The sequence below is a fragment of the Rattus norvegicus genome, chromosome 10, assembly GCF_021556685.1.
Source record: "Rattus norvegicus strain SHRSP/BbbUtx chromosome 10, alternate assembly SHRSP_T2T, whole genome shotgun sequence".
NCBI classification, from domain to species: Eukaryota; Metazoa; Chordata; class Mammalia; order Rodentia; family Muridae; genus Rattus; species Rattus norvegicus.
This window is the reverse complement of record NC_141543.1, coordinates 54,566,944-54,585,010: the sequence shown is the minus strand read 5'-3', so window position 1 is coordinate 54,585,010 and position 18,067 is coordinate 54,566,944. Positions and strand designations below refer to the sequence as shown.

Below are 18,067 nucleotides of genomic sequence, written 5' to 3'. Positions count from 1 at the left end.
GTTTTGACCGACACGTAGGAAGGAAGTGGTGAGGTTTCCTGCAATATCTGTAAGTACATAGTTTTCACATGAGGGATCAAAAGGCAGTGGCCACACACCGTCGCCCTGTGAGCCACACTTCTGAAACTTCATAAAAGCTCATACACTCTGATTTGGCAGACACACAAATGCCATTACACCTTTGCCATGATCGTCTCCTAGAATGGTTTTAATATCCTGTAAGTGGTGGGTTTAATGAATACACAAATACAGCATTCTAAAGCTTATGTACTCTGTGATAAACTAAGCTCAAGCCTCATCCACGTGGGAGGCAGCAGCAGCAAAAGGCTCCAGAGCCAGATCTGAGCGCCTGTTTGCTGCTGACCTTGGACCTGAGCGTGGCCCCTTCTGGCAGTCTTCTAATCTGCCACTTGGAGTTCACAATAGTCTCTCCTTGTAGAGTGGTTCTGAGGACAGAGGGCTTGTTACTGTGGATAACTTAGACGAGGAGGAAATTTATTTTGTACACTGACAGAAGTTGGGGCATTGAAAATGTAAAGGCCAGCAGTTGGGCTATTAGATAAAGGCATCTGCCACCAAGCCTAGTGACCTTAGTTCAATCCCTGAGATCCATGTGGTGGAAGGAGAGAACCAGCTTAAGCAAGTTGTCCTCTCACCTCCATGTGTGCACACACACATACTAAATATATATATTTAATCTGAAAGAACGCTGCATCCAGTAAGGGCCCCAGACTGTTGGTGCATAGAAGAAGAACAACAATAACTAAAAGACAGTGAACATTGATGTGTTTTGTAAAACCAAGATGTGTTTTATAGAACCCTGGGCATGTTTGTAGAGCACAATCTGGTACAGTGGGCAGGGCTGACTCAGTGAGCTCATGCTGAGACACCCCCTCCCGCCCAGGTACCATATGACAGATGTAGTATAAATGGTGACATGGGAAAAGGAGTTGAGAAGGGAGTAGAGGCAGAGAAAGAGAGGGGACAAAGAAGGAGAGAGAGAGAGAGAGAGAGAGAGAGAGAGAGAGAGAGAGAGAGAAAGGGGGGGGGGAGGAGGCTGGCCAGAGGGGAGAAAGGGAGAAAGGTATCAGAGAAAGAAGAGAGTTAGAGTCAGAGAGAGGGAGAGGCCAATCAGTCCCTTTAATAGCAAGCCAGGCCTACATGGGTGTTGCTAGGTAACTGTTGAGCAGAACTTAGAAGAATGCCAACAAACATAATACTCAACTCACAACATAACGATCAGACTCACAGTCACAAACTCCTGTGTGCAGGCATGTGCAACTGTACACACACACATGAATATACCATATGTTCTGTCCCCACACACAAAGATAAATAAATTGATCATTTATATACCCGTATGTGTATATAGAGAAAAAGATTAAGTTTTACACAGTCTTTCTGTAACCCCAATTTTAATTGTATGCAGACGTGTAAGTGACGGGAGGCAGAGGGGCCAGGCATGCCTTGTAACCAAATGAAGAGTACGCAGTTGTCTGGAAAATGGTGTCTATCACCAGCTTGAACAGAACCTGGCATGAGACAGAAGATTTCTGAAACCACCAGGGGACATTTCCTGGTCAGCCGTCCACACTGACTTCTGTTCTGTGTCTTGGAATTTTCTAACCCATCGGCTCAGTGCACTGGGGAAGGAGGAGCACAAGCTTGAGGAGAACCTTAGTAAAACACTTTCAAAGAGAAAACAGATGATCATATACCTAACCGTTGGGGAGGAGGTACAGGAAAGGTGACGCTAGCTCTGTGGAAGAAGGCTCGTGGTGTTCATCCAGCAGAGCCAAGGCGAGAAGGAACAAATCTGTAAGGACCTGTCTCCATTTACAGAGAGCAGAAACCTAAGAGAGTGTGTTACAAGTAATTACTGCTGGCATTTTAGGACCTAAGTTGAATGAAATTAGTACAATTTAGTCATCTTACAGAACTGCCCTGTTCAGGATGGTAACTACTAACCATGGATAGCTATTTCATTTTTAAATCAATAGATGTAAGTTTCCTCGAGCCCACTAGCCGTCAGGTGCGCAGAGCCACATTTGGTTCGTGGCTGCCATACTGACAGCACAGCGCAAAACCTTTGAGAATGGAGCGGGGTTAGATAAATAGGTCATGGGGACACATCCTCACAAGGGCCAGGGCCTCGGTGAGCAGCCTCCTCTGCCACATGCCTGCTGCCCTGCTGCCCTGCTGCTCAAGATCCAAAGTGACTGGGCGGACCGACTACGGTCTGAATTGTGAGCTGTGATATACCTTTTATTTATCATCAGTGTCTGTCAAACTGATTTTCTCTCCAGAAAGTTCATTCAGAAAACACTGCCTAGAAGCAAAGACTCTTTCTGAAGCTGTGTCTGTTTCTTGATATGTGTGCCCTTTAACAGTGATTAATGTATGGACCTGTCCTAGATTCACAGGCTCAGAGCCCATCCATTTTTCCCAGAGTGCTACTGGGCCTTTATGTGGCTCTAGTAGTGTCTAAGAATGTCACATCAGTAAGTTCCCAGATGCTGCTAATGCCCCTGGTCCAGGAACCCCAGTGCTCAAGTTTATAAAGACAGAATTCTAAAGAGCCCCAGCCCTAGGTACCTCAGAAGTTCCTAGAGAGTGGGACTGATGCTTGTTCAAACTATGAACAGTATCATGTGTTCTGTCTACAGAGGTCGGCGACCACCAGGGTTCTTGTGGTGGTCTTGGGGAGCATGGGTAGATGGAAAGAGCTTTTCTGAGGAAAAAAGTGGCAGAGCCTTTCCTTCCTTCTGTGGTATCTCCAGCCCATTTAGCCTTTGAGCCTCAGGAGTAGTGACTTTAGAGAGTCCAAAGTATCAGTCTTTGGAATACCTACAGGAGGAGGACTCTGAAGGCCAAGTAGGTATTAAATTAAGGAAGCAGGAGCCGCTGGGAGACTACTCACTAAGCTGCTCAGCTCAGCCCGGGCACTGCCAGTTTACCAGCTTAACAAACTAATGCCCGTAGTCATTCACTGTGCAGGTGTTGGAGCCCTACTTGTGCCTGGCTTTGAGAGATACAAAACTCACCCCTGACCTCATGAAACTGTGCCTGAGCGTCTAGGAGAGACAGACAGACATTACTAAGGCTTAGCTTAGGGTCTTCTGTGGGTGTGGGCTCACCACTCCTCCCCAGATGAGGCTCGAAAGACACCAGTGGACCCGTGAAGGAATGTGAGCCTATTAGTTGAGAGGCAGAGAGATGAAGTTGTGTGGGCCGAGACCAGGCCGGCCGTGACGCCCGCAGAGGAATTGATAGTGCAGTAAAAGATGGTGAAGAGGCATGGTGACTGCACAAGCAGAGTCTGGAGCACTGGGGTTGCTTACATAGGGGTGCACAGCAGGTTCTCCTGTGAGTTTGCAGAGCCTGCCTTCACTGATGGCTCAGGCCCACACGCCTTCTCTCACCCCCCACCCTCCGCTTCACACTCGCTGCTCTTCTCCCTTATACAACTACCTATCCTGGGCCTGCCCTTCATCCTCCCTGGTCAGTATCTCAATGAAGCATCAGTCTGATCACCCTTTGATCCTTGTTAACTCCAACAAATCGGGGTTAGGCGGAGGGTTTAAAAGGAGGCAGATTGACTGAATTTCCTCTGTTCCTTTACCCCCACTCCCCACCCTAGAAACCAGTGCCCATATAAACCAGCACCAACATTTTAGTGGCCCTGACCATGTCTCCCTCTGCAAAACATTAGTTGGGCTCAGTAGCTAGAGGTCGGGACTAAAGAGGAAGCTGCTCGCCAGCATGTGAGGTGTAAGTCCTGGGGCCTATGGTCCTTCCTGCAGAGAGGAGTATGTAGGAGACAGTGGGTGTGAGGTAAGTCCTGGGGCCTATGGTCCTTCCTGCAGAGAAGAGTATATAGGAGACAGTGGGTGTGAGGTAAGTCCTGTGGCCTATGGTCCTTCCTGCAGAGAGGAGTATATAGGAGACAGTGGGTGTGAGGTAAGTCCTGTGTGTCAGGTAACCCACCCAGGGAGAAAGGGCAAGGACCATGTCCAGAAGCACTCTCCATCCCTTGTTGGCATGGATTTGTCTGTAGTTTCTGTGCTAGCCACAGGGCTGGGTGATGTCCTTCACAGGCTGCTGGGCAATGAAGTATTTCCCTGGCCTCCACTCGCCTGCAAGGACAAAACACCATGGAGGGAATATATCCCATGAGATTCTGAGTCTTTTCCCACAACTACTTTGATCCCCACCCCACCCCCCCCTTTGTTTCCAATGGTGGAAAAGCATTTGTGCTGAGGGTGCTCTGGTTGGGAAGGCCCTGGCAGCTTCAGATCTGCCTGGGCTGGGCTGTCGTCCATCACAGGACAAGTGAGGTGGGATTTGGGGGTGATGAAGAGGATTAAGCACATTAGCAGGCGAGAATCCTGAAAGCTAAACAAATGTCAGTTGTTCTTGATACTTGCTATTTTATAGCTGCATGGAGGACTGGAAACCACTCAGCTCTCTCCCAGCCGCACAGCCAAAGGCTTTGTTTGTGGCTGTCATATCAAGGCGGTCAGGGTGCGGCAGCCAACTGCTTCTGTGCACTGGGGGTTGTGGGGGGGGGGGGGTGCCTTCCTTTTACAAAGCCCTTCTGTCTTTGGAATGAGCCATTATGATGGGATTTTACCTGTACCCACTTTCCTCGGCTTCAGACGTGGCCTTTTCCTCCCACCTACCCAATCATCCTGCCTTTATTTTATTAATTTTTTAAAACAGGAAACATTAAAAATACTCTGTGGCTAGATAGAACTCAGGAAGGCGGTCTCCAGCTGCTGACCAGGCTGACCTGCAGCCTCAGGAGCTGAAGCACTTGGTTTGGGGAGCAGTGATGGCAGTGGCTCAAGTGACCTGCTGGAACCCCAGTGAAGAAGTCCCTTGGGGGCCTGGTCAGATAAGTGGCTGAAGCTGACACTCAGCCCCCAGGAAGCGGCCTGGAGCCATACACATTAGGCCTCTCAGGAGTGTTTATCTCCAGAGACTGTTTATCCGAGGCTTGCTGCCTTCTCTTCCCTCCCCCTCTCCAACGCCACCTCCCTGCATCATCTCATTTCTTAGAGATGCTGGGATTCTGTGTTGTCATTTCCTAAATCTAGAGAAACCCCCTGTTTTATTAGTCTTCATTGAGCCTCCTTCATGGTGAAGATGGTAAGAGTCGTTTAGAGTTGATTGCTAGCCTGGTTTATAATTCAGGTGCTGTGTGGTAAACATTAATTATGTCAACCAGCATTGGGTTACAATTGAGGACTCAGAAATGGGCTCTTATCAGGGGGTGACACTTGGCAGATGGATGGCTTTAGTAACAAAAAAAGAGTGAGTTGTTTTAACCTCGGCTGGTAAACTGCAAACCCTAACCCGCTCTCCACGTTATTTCCCTCCGGTAGTCCCAGGTGAGAGAAGAGAGTCAGGGGGGTTCCTCCACTCACTCACTCCGCAAATATTTATGAAAGGCTTACTAAATGCCCGGCACTGTGAACCCGAGCGTTTGAAAAGATTTCCTTTAAAATCCTGTCTCCACTTGACTCAGACAGACGCAATAGTGTCTCTTCCTGAGATGTTACCTTAACTGGCCTGGAGCAGGACTTAGCTAAGATAAACGGAGCCAGAGCCAGAGCGTCTCTTTTCCTTCTTTTGTGGGGCGGGTAGGGGTGGGACAGGACAGAGTCTCACTGTGTAGACCTAGCTGGTCTTGAACTCACAGAAATCTGCCTGCCTCTCCTGAGTGCTGGGAGTAAAGACCAATACCACCACCACCATCAATAAACCCTATCTTTGGAATTCAAAGACAAAACAAGTCTGACTTTTGTAGAAATATTAACAGGATATTTAGAACCCTGTGTTTTACCCAGTGTTTAACATCAGAACAGAAAAAGGCTGTGAAAGAAAGTGCTGTAAGTGTGTTGCTGATAGTATAATTGCAGACAAGCTGCGTTTGTTCAGTTCTCGTTGATGTCACTGCAGACTGGAACTGGTTCTGGCTTTAAGGGCGCTGGACATCCTCAGCGGAACATAGTGTCTGGTGCAGAATGCCCATAGAACTGGCACTGGCGACGCCAGGTAACATTGGAGGATGAGGACTCTGGATGTGAACCAAGGGGGATTTGACTTCTGGAAAGAATTCATGAGGGCCTCAGACTTCTAGGGAGGAGGTCAGAGAAGGGTCGGAGCTTTGTGCTTCCTACCCTTCAAATGCCGCTTCTCCAGAGTCTGTGATGGAAGGTAGAAAGAGCACTCTTAGTCAGGGTTTTACTGCTGTGAATGACGCCATGACCAAGGCAGGTCTTATAAGAACAACGTTTAATTTAACTGGCTGACAGGTTCAGGGGTTCAGTCCATCATCATCAAGGTGGAAGCATGGCAGCATCCAGGCAGGCCTGGTGCAGGGGGAGCTGAGAGCTCTGCATCTTCGTCTGAAGTCTGCTAGTGGAGACTGGCTTCCAGATAGATAGCGATGATGAGGGTCTTGAGCCCACCGCCACAGTGACCCACCTACTCCGAGGCCACACTTCCTAATAGTGCCACTCCCTGGGCCACGCATATACAAACCATCACACACGCCAAGGTAGAGAGAACCCCAGGTGCCTGCTGCACATCCTCCTCATTATTCCCCAGTCCCTCGCAAAGGAGTCTACAAGCTGGAAATGCCCACTGGTGTTCCTGTTTCCAGACGGCTTGAATGTGGCCTTTCGTCTCCTGTGTGGTTGATAAACCTGCCCCACTTCATGCTCCCTTTATCTGTCTCTCCGTAGAAGTCTATTGCACCAAGGCTGACCACACATGTTAGTCCTCAAAAAAACCCACCAGCTTTAAGGCCTGTGACCCTGGAGCTCTGGGACAGCTCTGCCTCCTCAGCTGGCCAACCCTGACCAGGCAGGGAGTGGATGAGCGTCATGGGCCACACTTAGAGAGGAGCCTGCTGGACCAAAGCCAGTGCAGTGGGGTCTGTCCTTACACGGCCATGTGTGGATGGTGGGGGCCAGCGACTGGACTTCAGTGTGGGAAGCAGGTCCCCACCAGGCATCCCCAAGGGAATTACCAAAGTGCATGCCCATGGTTAGTGCTCCTCCTTAGCTCCTCGCCCTTCCGGGAAGGCACTGTGTGGCTGGATTGCTGAGCTTCCTTCGTCAATAGTGACAGAAGAGCATTTCTGGACTTGGGCAGAGATGGAAATGAGGGCCAGCACCCCTTCCCCCAGTTGTTTCTTGTAGTAATAATAGTTTTGAAGTGAACTGAAAAGTCTCCCAAGTGTCTATAAGAAGACTGTGCTGAGAGCAGGACTCTGGTTGGGCCAGCATTCTCTCCTGCTGTCCATTCATGCACGGTGCTTGTGCTTCTCTGTCTCTCCCATGAGCAAGGGGATTACTGTGCTGGGTGCTGCATGTGCTCTGGGGTAGCCATTGTTGAGCAGCCTCAGAAAGTCACTCCTAAGGGCCCACTCCCACAGGTCACAGCTGTTCCATAGATGGCGCCTGTGATTAAAGGAAAGAAGAGTTGATGTTTCTCCCAGGTAGGTCTAAGAAAATGAGAGCGCTTACTTAAAAGAAGCAGAAGCCGGGTGTAGTGTCATGTGCTAGTAATCCTGGCACACAGGAGGTAAGGCAGGAGGATTGCTTCTAGTTTGAGGCCACCCTGGGCTACATAGAGAATTCCAACCCAAACTGGCCTGAGAATGAGACACCATCTCTAAAAAGGAAAAAAAAGGAAGAGAACAAAGTCTTCCTAAATGAGTAGGTGGCAGCCTGCCCTGTGATGTGCTTCTTGCAGGGGCCATCCCTCGCTCCCCAAGCCAAGTGAGGTGCCTGCAAGTCCTGCCTGTCCCTAAGGTGTCACTTCCCACAAACTATAACTCCATATGTGTTGTCTCCTTCCCTGGCCAGAGCCCAGCAGAGAAACATTACCCCCTCCCCCTGCCTGCCCCCCAAAACAGTGTCCTCTAGCAGGCAGCTGGTGTCCGCTGTCAGGGAGGACAGGCGGACCCAGTAAAAATGGACTTCTTGGAGGAGTGAGGCTGAGGGGGTGCAGAGCACTTTGTTCGCCCCACCAAGAAGGGGGGCCCCACCACAGCCCTGAGCTGACTCAGGCCTTCCTGCCCCAACTCACCTTATCTTGATGAAGAAAGTGGTTTGTTTTCCTTCTCTTCTGTGAGCAGAGGCAGTTGAAGTGCATCAGGCGGAGCTGTGGGTGGTTTTCTGACTGCAGTCCATTAAGCTGTGGATCCTGAAGTGACTTCATTTGTGACATGAGCCAAACCCATACCAGCTTCCTCTCAAAAACAACAGCTTGCTGCTCTTCCAAAACTGAGCTTCTATCTGGGCTCCCTTGTTCTAAGTAGAACCAAACTTTCTGTTGCACAACACAGACTACTACAGTTGGCACACCAGAGGCTAAAGGGACAGTGAGGGGCAGTACTGGAGAAAGAGTCCCCATTACTGCAGGTTTAACAGTGCCAAGTTTGTTCTTTCTGGTCATTTCTAGAATAAAACCCACCTGGAGCTCTGAGCCTTACCATCCCTCCTCTGGGTTCTTCTGTCTCCCTCACCCATGCCCTGGTTCTGTTGCCACAATGAGTTTTCCTTGACAAGACACTTCCTGCCCTTGTCATAACCCCACCCCCTTCTGTGGCCATCACTACTGTATCTCATACTCAGCCCAAGGCCTATGGGTCCAAGACAACTCGTGAGAGCTACTAGGGCTTCCCAAACGTGATGCTTGGGGTCCTTTTTTCTTTTTTCTTTTTTTTTTTTTTTTTTTTTTTTTTTTTTTTTTTTTTTTTTTTTTTTTTCGGAGCTGGGGACCGAACCCAGGGCCTTGCGCTTGCTAGGCAAGCGCTCTACCACTGAGCTAAATCCCCAACCCGATGCTTGGGGTCCTTAAAGCTGCCCTGTGCCCTGACAATCTCCACCACCAGTCGAAAAGTTACCTGTATTTTCCCATCAAACATGAAGACTCTCAGTCACCACCATTTGCTCCTTCAGCTGCCCCAGCCTTCCCTGCCTGCTTTCCAATTCCCAAGAAGTCTCCATGTCAAGATAAGTGTCCTATGTGTGTCACTGGAATGGGTGCCAAGACTCTTATCTTAATAAACAAGAAAGTGCCTCTCTTGTTATTTCCAACAAGCCTCTCCCTTGGGAATCCCTCCTGTGGGAATGGTACTGCTGGTCATGCTAGAATAATCTGGGAGGAGGAACACCAGCTGAGAAAATGCCTCCATCAGATTGGACTGTAGACGGCTCTGTTGGGACATCATCGTCATAATTAATTAATATAGTAAGGCCCAGTCCATTGGGTGCAGCACCAGCTCTGGTCAGGTGGTCCTGGGTTACATAAGAAAGCAGGCTGAGCAAGCCATGGAGAGCAGCCACTAAGCACTGAGATTCCTCCATGGTCTCTCAGTTCCTCCTCTAGTTCCTCCTTGTGTTCCTGCTGCAACCTCTAACCTGAGAGTTGTAAGCAGAAACAAACTCTTGTGATGTCTTTGGTCGTGGTGTTTGCCACAGCATTAGAAAGCCTGAGACAGAAGGGCTGAGACAGGTTGCTGGTCACCTGAGCACAGGCCTCCCAAGTTCACTTCGAGGCTGAGAGAGCCTTGCTTTGGAGATGTCTGCTGGTGCCTAACTCTTTCCTTTTCTCCCCACATTTCCTCACAGGAGCACTTCTTCTGGGAGGGATCCTGTACTCCTGGCAGTTCCCCCACTTCAACGCCCTGAGCTGGGGCCTCCGTGAAGACTACTCCCGAGGAGGCTACTGCATGATGTCTGTCACCCACCCAGCCCTCTGCCGGCGGGTGGCCCTGCGCCACTGCCTGGCCCTGATTGCTTTGTCGACTGCTGCCCCTGTCCTGGACATCACCACATGGGTCTTCCCTGTCATCTCCCTCCCTATCAACCTGTACATCTCCTACCTCGGCTTCCGCTTCTATGTGGACGCGGACCGCAAGAGCTCAAGGAAACTGTTCTTCTGTAGCCTGTGGCACCTGCCCCTGCTCCTGCTGCTCATGCTCACCTGTAAGCAGCGGCCAGGTCAGGAGGGGGACAAGGGAGAGGCTCCGAGCTGAAAGGCAGCCAGTCTGTGGGGACCATGAGAGCAGACACATGCAGACACACGCAGGTACAGCACTGCCCCGGGCCAGCAGGAAGGGTATTGTGGTTCCAGCAAGAGGGGAACTGAGTGGTGTCATCTGGTGCTGTGTCTTCACTTACCAGTGCTTTTAATGTCAGTCAGACTGCTTCCCAGATAAGAAAGGACTAGCATACGGAGTCAGTACAGAAGAAGAAGATTTCTTCTCCTCAAAGGTCTTTATGCACCTTTTCCTCCAGCCCTGTGTTCTCTCCCTCACATGATGTATATGCACATCTTCCTCCCCATCCCCACCCCAGTCCCCCCCACACACACACATACCCCACCTGGAGGCCACCATGGTCGTTGCTCAACCAGGCAAGTGCTTGTGACCCCAACCTCTGAAGTCCTGCATCCTGAAGGTCCTATACACTGCCTCAGAAGAACACATAGTTTGGCTACAGCACCCCTTCTCGGCCAGTGAGATGGGGCCTGACTAGCTTTCCCTACCTACCAGTGTTCTCAACCGTGAATTCCCTCAAGTATCAGAACTCCTTGCCTGGGCTGCTCACCGGGAGTGAGGATTCCAAACAGTTGCCTGTGGAATCCCAGGCTGCGTTGCCAGCACCCACCATCACTTCAATCCCACCCCATATCAGGACTTCAGAAACCCCAGGAGACACACCGCATGTTCATCATTCTCTCAGGCGTGGTCTAAGCATTTCTTTGTGGAAGGGCATCACTCGGCATAATCTGAGGGAGAGGGTGAACTGGGTCAGCAGCCATTTTGCGCCCATTCTTATCCCTTTTGTGCAAACCACATTTCCACACTTTGCCTCCTGAGTCCAGAAATTGGCCTCTGTGCCCAGTGGTATTCAGAGAGGGCCAGCTGGGCTCCTAGTGGCCATGAGTCCAGTTCTGGGACTTCATGGCCTCTAATAGAAAATGCAGGTACCTGTAAGTCGTCAGTCTGTTGTGTACTCCCTCAGGCCCACAGAGAGGAATGTTGCCTTAAAATTGTGGAGCTTGGCAGTGTTTGAGTCAATGATCTCCCAGGGTACTGTGCCCTGTCAGGATTCCTTCAAGGGGTGGTTTAAACCACGTGAAAAACGGTTCTTGAATTTGGACTATTCTTAAAATGTGGAAGGCTTGAGCCATGGCTCAAAGGGAGAGCACTTGCTTAGCTCTGGACTCAGGGTTTGAACTCAAGCAAAACAAAAAAGAGGGGGTGGGGAGTAGGATTGTGTCTAGAGCGACTGCGGACAGGGTGCCTGGTACCTCTTTCTACCTATTGTAACCTTACCTCCTGGCTGTTTCCTGTGGGAACAGGGACTGAGGATGTCTGCAAAGAGCATCTAGGACTTGTTGTAGCTTTTAAGCCTGTAAAGTGTTGATTCTCCTCCTCCTGTAATAAAACAGTTACCGGAGAATACAAGAACCAGAGTGTGTGTCCTGTGTTACCCAGTCATACCAAGCCCCCCAAGGTTCAGCCCTGCACCCTCCTCCAGGAGCTAGCTGCCAGCTACAACTCCTCTGTATTTCCTTCTTTCACTTTTCCTAACTGTGAATTGACAATTATACTTGTATCTATTTATAGAGCACAGAATGATATGATTTATGAATCCACATAGCAGGATCCTAGCATAACCGTTGTCTTAAGTGGGTATCACTGTATGGTGATGATATTTGACGTTTAGTGGTTTTTGAAATGTATGTTATTTTTTTTACTGTATTTACTACATCACACAGTATTTTAAAAATAAATAAATAATGCCCCTCCCGTCCTCCCTCCCTGTCTGGCCATAATCTCCCCTAACTCCTCAGCCAGCCAGCTACCCTCCTGTTTTGGGTTTAAATAGTTTTTATTTTCCTTTGGTTTGGTTTGGTTTGGTTGTGATAGTGATTTTGAGATAGGGTTTCATGCAGCTCAGAGATGTCCTGTATCCCTGATGTGTGTCCACCTCCCACATGCTGGGATTGCAGTTACATGACACCAAGCGCAGCAACAGGGCAGAGCCCACATAGAAATGGAATTGCATGATGTTGGTCTTTCCAAGCCTGACTTACTGTTACAGATGATAAACTTTTACTGTCCTTAAGTGACCGTTCTACTGTAGGTTTGGTCCACGTAATCTTTATCTGTTAATTGCTACCATCATTATTTGAATCTAGGATGTCATCCAAAGACCACAACTGCCTGATCCCCAGACTGTGGTGTGGGAGTGATGGGGCCTCTAAAACACAGGGCCTGGTAGGTTGTCTTCTGGCCTTTGGGAGCCCTTGAAGGTGTGATAGGACCCTAGTGCCTTCCTGTCAATCACATAAGGTAGTAACATTCACCTGCCACAGTCTTCTCAGGACAAGCTGCCTTTGCATAGCTTAAGCATTCCAACACCCTGAGCCAAACACGCCTGCCTTCCTTCTTCACTCAGCTGTCTCCGTCACAGTTCTCACAGTTCTGGGATGCCAGTGCACATCTTCATGCCTAGCCTCTCCTCAAAGCCGTCCAGACTATCAGCTGCCTTCTACTGTTAATCTCCATAGGGGCCTCCCCATCCTGTCAGAGGTCTGACTAGATCTCTTTACACTCAGACCTCACTGTATTCTCCAGTGTTCTCCGCAGCCATCTTCCATGTAGAGCCCCACAACAGGCTGTTGGCAAACTTCCTTAGGGCTCTCTGTGCTCAAGATGGCCCACTCACCAGACACCGCAGCTCCCACAGACATCATGGCCTGTCTTCCTGGGCACTCTGCTTTCTACAGTCCAGTGTCCTAAGATTCCTACCCACTAGAGATTTCTTAGAGTCCAGGGGAACTTGAACATGGGGGACTCAGACCAAACCCTGAAAGACTGGGCCTATGTGAGCAAGTATTTCCCTATCTTTCTAGGCCTAGGACCTTCCTGTATCGACACCCCCTAGTCTTGGGGCCACAGAATGGGCGGTAATGTGTGGTGCTGGCTAGATGCAGGTGCCACCAGTGTGGAAAAACTTGTAGCTTCTATGAAAACTCTGACGTGGTGGAGAGAGTCTCCAATTTGCAATGGTTGGACTTGGGATTTGGAGCTTCTCTGCAGTATGGAAACGGTGCACCACGAATAGAAGCTTCCAGGGATGTTTGACTCTTGAGCCTTTCCAGGGCTGCCAGATGCTTGTGTAGGTGCCAGATGCTGGGCACCAGCAGCAAGCTGTGACTCTTAAGTCAGCACAGGCCTGTGGGGAGACACAGACACTGCTGTTCCTATTGCATTGTCACAGGCGGTGGGCGGGAGACCCCGTGCACTTAATGTAGAGGCCCAATCCTGTTGTAAGCTGAGCAGACTTTATAATGTGTGTGTGTGTGTGTGTGTGTGTGTGTGTGTGTGTGGTGTGGTGTGTGTGTGGCGCATGTGTGCTATGTATGAGGGGGTGTGTGGTGTGTGTGGTGTGGTGTGGTATGTGTGGTGTGGTGTGGTATGTGTGTGGGGTGTGTGTGTGGGGTGTGTATGTAGTATGAGTGAGGGGGTGTGTAGTGTGTGGTATGTGTGAGTGTGTGTGTGGTGTTTGTGAGGGGTGTGTGGTGTGTGTGTGGTGTGTGTGGGGGTACATGTGTGGTGTGTGTGAGGAGGTGTGTGTGGTGTGTGTGTGTGTGGTGTGGTATGTGTAAGGGTGTGTGTGTGTATGTGGTGTGTATGTGTATGTGTGTATATGTGGTGTGTGGTATGTGTGTGTATGTGTGTGGTGTGTGTATATGTGGTTATATGTGTGGTACATGTGTGGTATATGTGGGGGTGTGGTGTGTGCGTGTGTGTGTGTGTGTGGTGTGTGATATGTGTAAGAGCGTGTGTGTGGTGTGTGTGGTGTATATGTGATATGCGTGAGGGTGTATGTGGTATGTGAGTGTGGTGTGTATGTGGTGTGTGTGTGTGTGTGTGGTATGTGTGAGGGTGTGGTGTGTGTGAGGATGTGTATGTGGGCAAGCAAACACACGCGCGCGCGCACATACACACACACACACACACACACACACACACACACACTGACATCCATCTTTGAAAGACTTTAGCCATGAGAGGATGCCATTTCTCCTCAGTCAGTTTTTCTTTTCAAAAATAAAAATAGGCTCTAATACCCAATAGAAATGGCTGTTAATGAAGATTTTTTTTTATTTTTAATTATACATGTATGTGTTTATCTGTATGTGGATATATGCGCAGGTGGATGCAGTTTCCTGCAAAGGCCATAAGAGGGCATCAGATACCCCAGAGCTTGAGTTAAAGATGATGCTGAATTGCCCACTATGGGGGCTGGAGATTGAAGTTGGGTCCTCTTCCCAGGAGTACATGCTCTTCACTGCTGAGCCATCTCACCGGTCCCAGCAATATCTAACCTTATAGTACTTTAAATATATGTTAGGGATCCCAGGCACTGGTGTTGATAGCCAGAAACAAGAGTGTGGAGCTCTATGGTGCTGTGCTATGACCCTCTACAAGGCTATGCATCTACTCATGGCTTCTCTCTTCTGTATTCCACTGTCCGTCAGTCCTTATCTCTTACTGGCTTTGCTAAGAAATAACTGGGCCCTTGTACATCTTTGCCCAGTGGAATGCTGGGAACAGAGCAGAACCTTTCTGCTTACTGGCCCGCATGTCATGAACACTTGCTCCTCTGACTTCTGCCAGTGCCAGGGTCCCAGTCCTCTGATACCCTCTCTCCCTTGCCTTCCATGTCCCTCCCTCCTACTCCCCAACGCCCTTCAAGTGATAAGGCAGTTATGAGGATGAGGCTCTATGTAGTTCCAGCGGCAGAACCCCATAGGAAACAGATCAAGGGGCTTCCAGTGGCCAAGAAAACAGCTGCCTCCCTTGACCTCAGTGGAGAGCAGGTTGGGGTACTAGCCTGGTTCTTTCTCTGGAGTTGAAGCATGTCGTGATTACCCAAGAAGGTCCCCCAATCACTCCATTAGTGGCATGAGTACTCCATCTATCTACTCAGTGGTGTCAGCCAACCAGGTGACTAGACACAGCTCGAGGAGGGAATAAGAAAGGCCCAGGAAGTCCCTTGGCCTGACACACTACTTTGGCCTTTCCCCACCAGCTTCTATGCCTTTTTAAATACAGTTATATCTGGTAAGTTACTTCCTAGAGAGCCATTGAAGAAGATCACCTTGCAAACCCAAGTATAATTGGCCTCATGCCAGGCAGATTACACTCCCAGCACCTTTTAGTTTCCTAACCTACTGTCAGAAGTGAAATAACATTCTGGAACAGAGAGCTTGTAATACTCACCTCTGATGTCAGCTTTGTCCCTTAGTAGATAGGCCCATGTGTACTGGCTGGTTTTGTGTGCCAACTTGACACAAGCTTGAGTTATCACAGAGAAAGGAGCCTCCCTTGAGGGAAATGCCTCCATGAGATCCAGCTGTAAGGCATTTTCTCAACTAGTGATCAAGGCGGGAGGACCCAGCCCTTGTGGGTGGTGCCCTGGGCTGGTAGTCTTGGGTTCTATAAGAGAGCAAACAGCGCAAGCCAGGGGAAGCAAGCCAGTAAGTAACATCCCTCCATGGCCTCTGCATCAGCTCCTGCTTCCTGACCTGCTTGATTCCAGTCCTGACTTCCTTTGGTGATGAACACAACGTGGTAGTGTACGTTAAATAAACCCTTTCTTCCCCAACTTGCTTCTTGGTCCTGGTGTTTGTTCAAGAATAGAAACCCTGACTGAGACACCATCCCATTCATCATAGAACATATGACAGACAAGGCATCTGACTCCAAACTTAAATTCTGACTGGCTGGCCTGGTCATACATCAGTATGGTAACCATCACCGTTCACCAACTTGTAACTACCTCTCAAGCTTCCGAATGCATCGTCCTTTGCACCCTCACCCCTGCTTTTAACAGCCTCACCTAGGCTTTTTAACATGGCAACCAGAATAATCCAGACACCCGAGTTGTCATGTCTGGGCTACCAGGCCTACATAATCTGACCGTGCACCATCCCAGAACCACCCAACCTCAATGCCTTCCAGCTTCCTCCTCCTCCTCCTCCTCTTCTTCCTCCTCCTCCTCTTCTTCCTCCTCTTCCTCCTCCTCCTCTTCTTTGGCTTCCCCACCTCCTTTTTGCTCATCTCTCGGGGCACCTCCTAATTTCAGTAAAATGACACCTTAGGAAGCATTCCTTTTACCAAGCAGCACCCAGCCCTAGCCCAGCTCCAATTGCTCCTCACTGCCCCCAGCATCGTCTTTCCTAACAGTCATCACTGGTGGTAGGCATGGTTGATGTATCTCATACTCGCTTTTTTGTAAACACAGGTTTACATCACTCTTACCTCCAGCACATAAAACACTCAGCATACCACCCCCAAGACTGACCCACTCGCCCTACCCTGGAATGTATCATGAGCCCATATCTACTTTATTTCCAGAAAGCATCTCATTAACTTGCCCAAGGTGGCCTTGAATGCACCCTAGCCCACACTGTCTTGAACTGTGATCTTGTTGCTGCCTCCTAAGTGCTGGGGTTACAGGCCTCCAGCACTAGGACCAACCACCACCAAATTTGAGCTCCCTCATCTCCAGAGTGCATGAGAATCAGCATCATGTCTCCACCAGCTGAGACAGAGCCTTCCAGATTGACCAAAGGAGGAGCAGGTAGCGCAGACAAAGCCAAGGGCCCAGGAACCCCATGAGCAGAGGCTCTGTTGTTCAGGGGAAGCCATGAAGTCCCCGGGTCTTTGGGAGAGCAGGTCTCTTGTTTAGGCGACAGCCAGGGGGCACTGCAGGAGGACATGGGAAGAGAGAGAGGAAGGTATGTGGCTGGGTAACCCTTCCTCCCTGCCCTATCTGCACAGAGGGAGGGGCGGTGCCTAAGACAAACAACTCAGAGTATCCAGGCGAACACAAACAAGGCCTTCCTCCTCCCTGCCCCAACAAACACAAACACAAAGAGAAAAGCCCAAAGCAAACAATGCTGGCACCAAACACCCAGAGAGAGGGTGGGGAGGACTAAGTCCCATTCACTCCTTCTTATCTGGAGCCACAGATTATCAGAGGTGCCTTGCAGTAGCAAGCTGGATCCCAGAGTGTGAGCTCTCAGGCAGCATTGTGGGGACAGAAAGTAGAAAGGGTCCTTTTCCCCGGGTCTTTGGACTCTAAGCTCTACTAGGTCTCCCTACTCAGCATCACCATGACCCCGCTTCTGTCTCGTTTATCCTTCCTTGATTTGGGGCTCGTACCTGTCATCAGATGTGAGCCAGACTCAGAATTCAGCCTCCAGCTCTTTCCTTCCTTGCTGTAATCCAGTATTGTATCAACCCCATTGCTTTCTGTGTACACAAGAAGAACTGAGCCTGCGCAACTGGTACTGCATCGTGCTGAATACTGGAGGCTGGGACATGCCAGAGGCGGGTGAACAAAGGTGAGGGAGGAGGAGGAGCGCAGGTGCCTGGAAGCAGAAGCCGCTCAGCATGGCCCGAGTTTAAAAGCCAGGCAGGGATGGGGAAGGGGAGTCAAGAGAGAAACAGGGAGCCATCTGCCAGGAATCTAAACAACATAGACTGTACCCAAAGCTATAGGGGAGCCCGCAGAGGAGATGACCTGGAAAGCAGCAGCATCCAGTGAGTGCTATAGGAAAAAAGCTCAGCCCACACAATGGAGAAAGTGGGCTTGAAGACGTGGAGAAAACAGGTGAGCTATATCAGGCCTGCATCCCGGCAGACAGAAGGGGATGGGGGCAAGGGAGAAAACCACTCAGACCTGATTTGGATCTTTGGCTGGAAAAAGAACTTGAGATACTCACACTTAGAGACTAGGAGTTAGACTCCTTAGTAGGCAGACCTAGGAGCCACGGTTAAGGTAATAAAGGTAGTGAATTCCCAGGAGAGCCCAGCTTCTTCCTCACCCGCTCCTGACTTGAGACAGAAGCCTGGCAGCTTAAAACAAAAGCCTCCTTGGCTTTTGTCCCCCACTGTCTCCGGATCTACTGGCTCAACAAGTCCAAGGCCTGCTCAGGACATGTCACACAAGAGTTC

General features: G+C 49.8%; 1 protein-coding gene and 2 long non-coding RNA genes across 3 annotated transcripts in view; 1 reads left to right on the top strand and 2 right to left on the bottom strand.

Moving 5' to 3' along the window:
• Cox10 (cytochrome c oxidase assembly factor heme A:farnesyltransferase COX10) overlaps positions 1-11,494 on the top strand; it is a 112,708-nt gene extending 101,214 nt beyond the window's left edge. Inside the window, 1 exon segment of the mRNA NM_001398997.1 lies at positions 9,651-11,494. Coding sequence (NP_001385926.1) covers positions 9,651-10,057 — 407 coding nt within the window. The 3' untranslated portion in view covers positions 10,058-11,494.
• Positions 6,284-8,787, bottom strand: LOC148002914 (uncharacterized). Its single transcript, XR_015631719.1, has 2 exons — positions 8,104-8,787; positions 6,284-7,472 (listed from the first exon to the last, which is right to left on the bottom strand). It is a non-coding gene; the product is annotated as an uncharacterized LOC148002914 (long non-coding RNA).
• A 408-nt stretch (positions 11,495-11,902) lies between the features above and the next one.
• LOC148002913 (uncharacterized) lies at positions 11,903-17,424 on the bottom strand. The gene is made up of 3 exons (XR_015631720.1): positions 17,273-17,424; positions 15,326-15,541; positions 11,903-13,271 (listed from the first exon to the last, which is right to left on the bottom strand). It is a non-coding gene; the product is annotated as an uncharacterized LOC148002913 (long non-coding RNA).
• Positions 17,425-18,067: the final 643 nt, after the last annotated feature.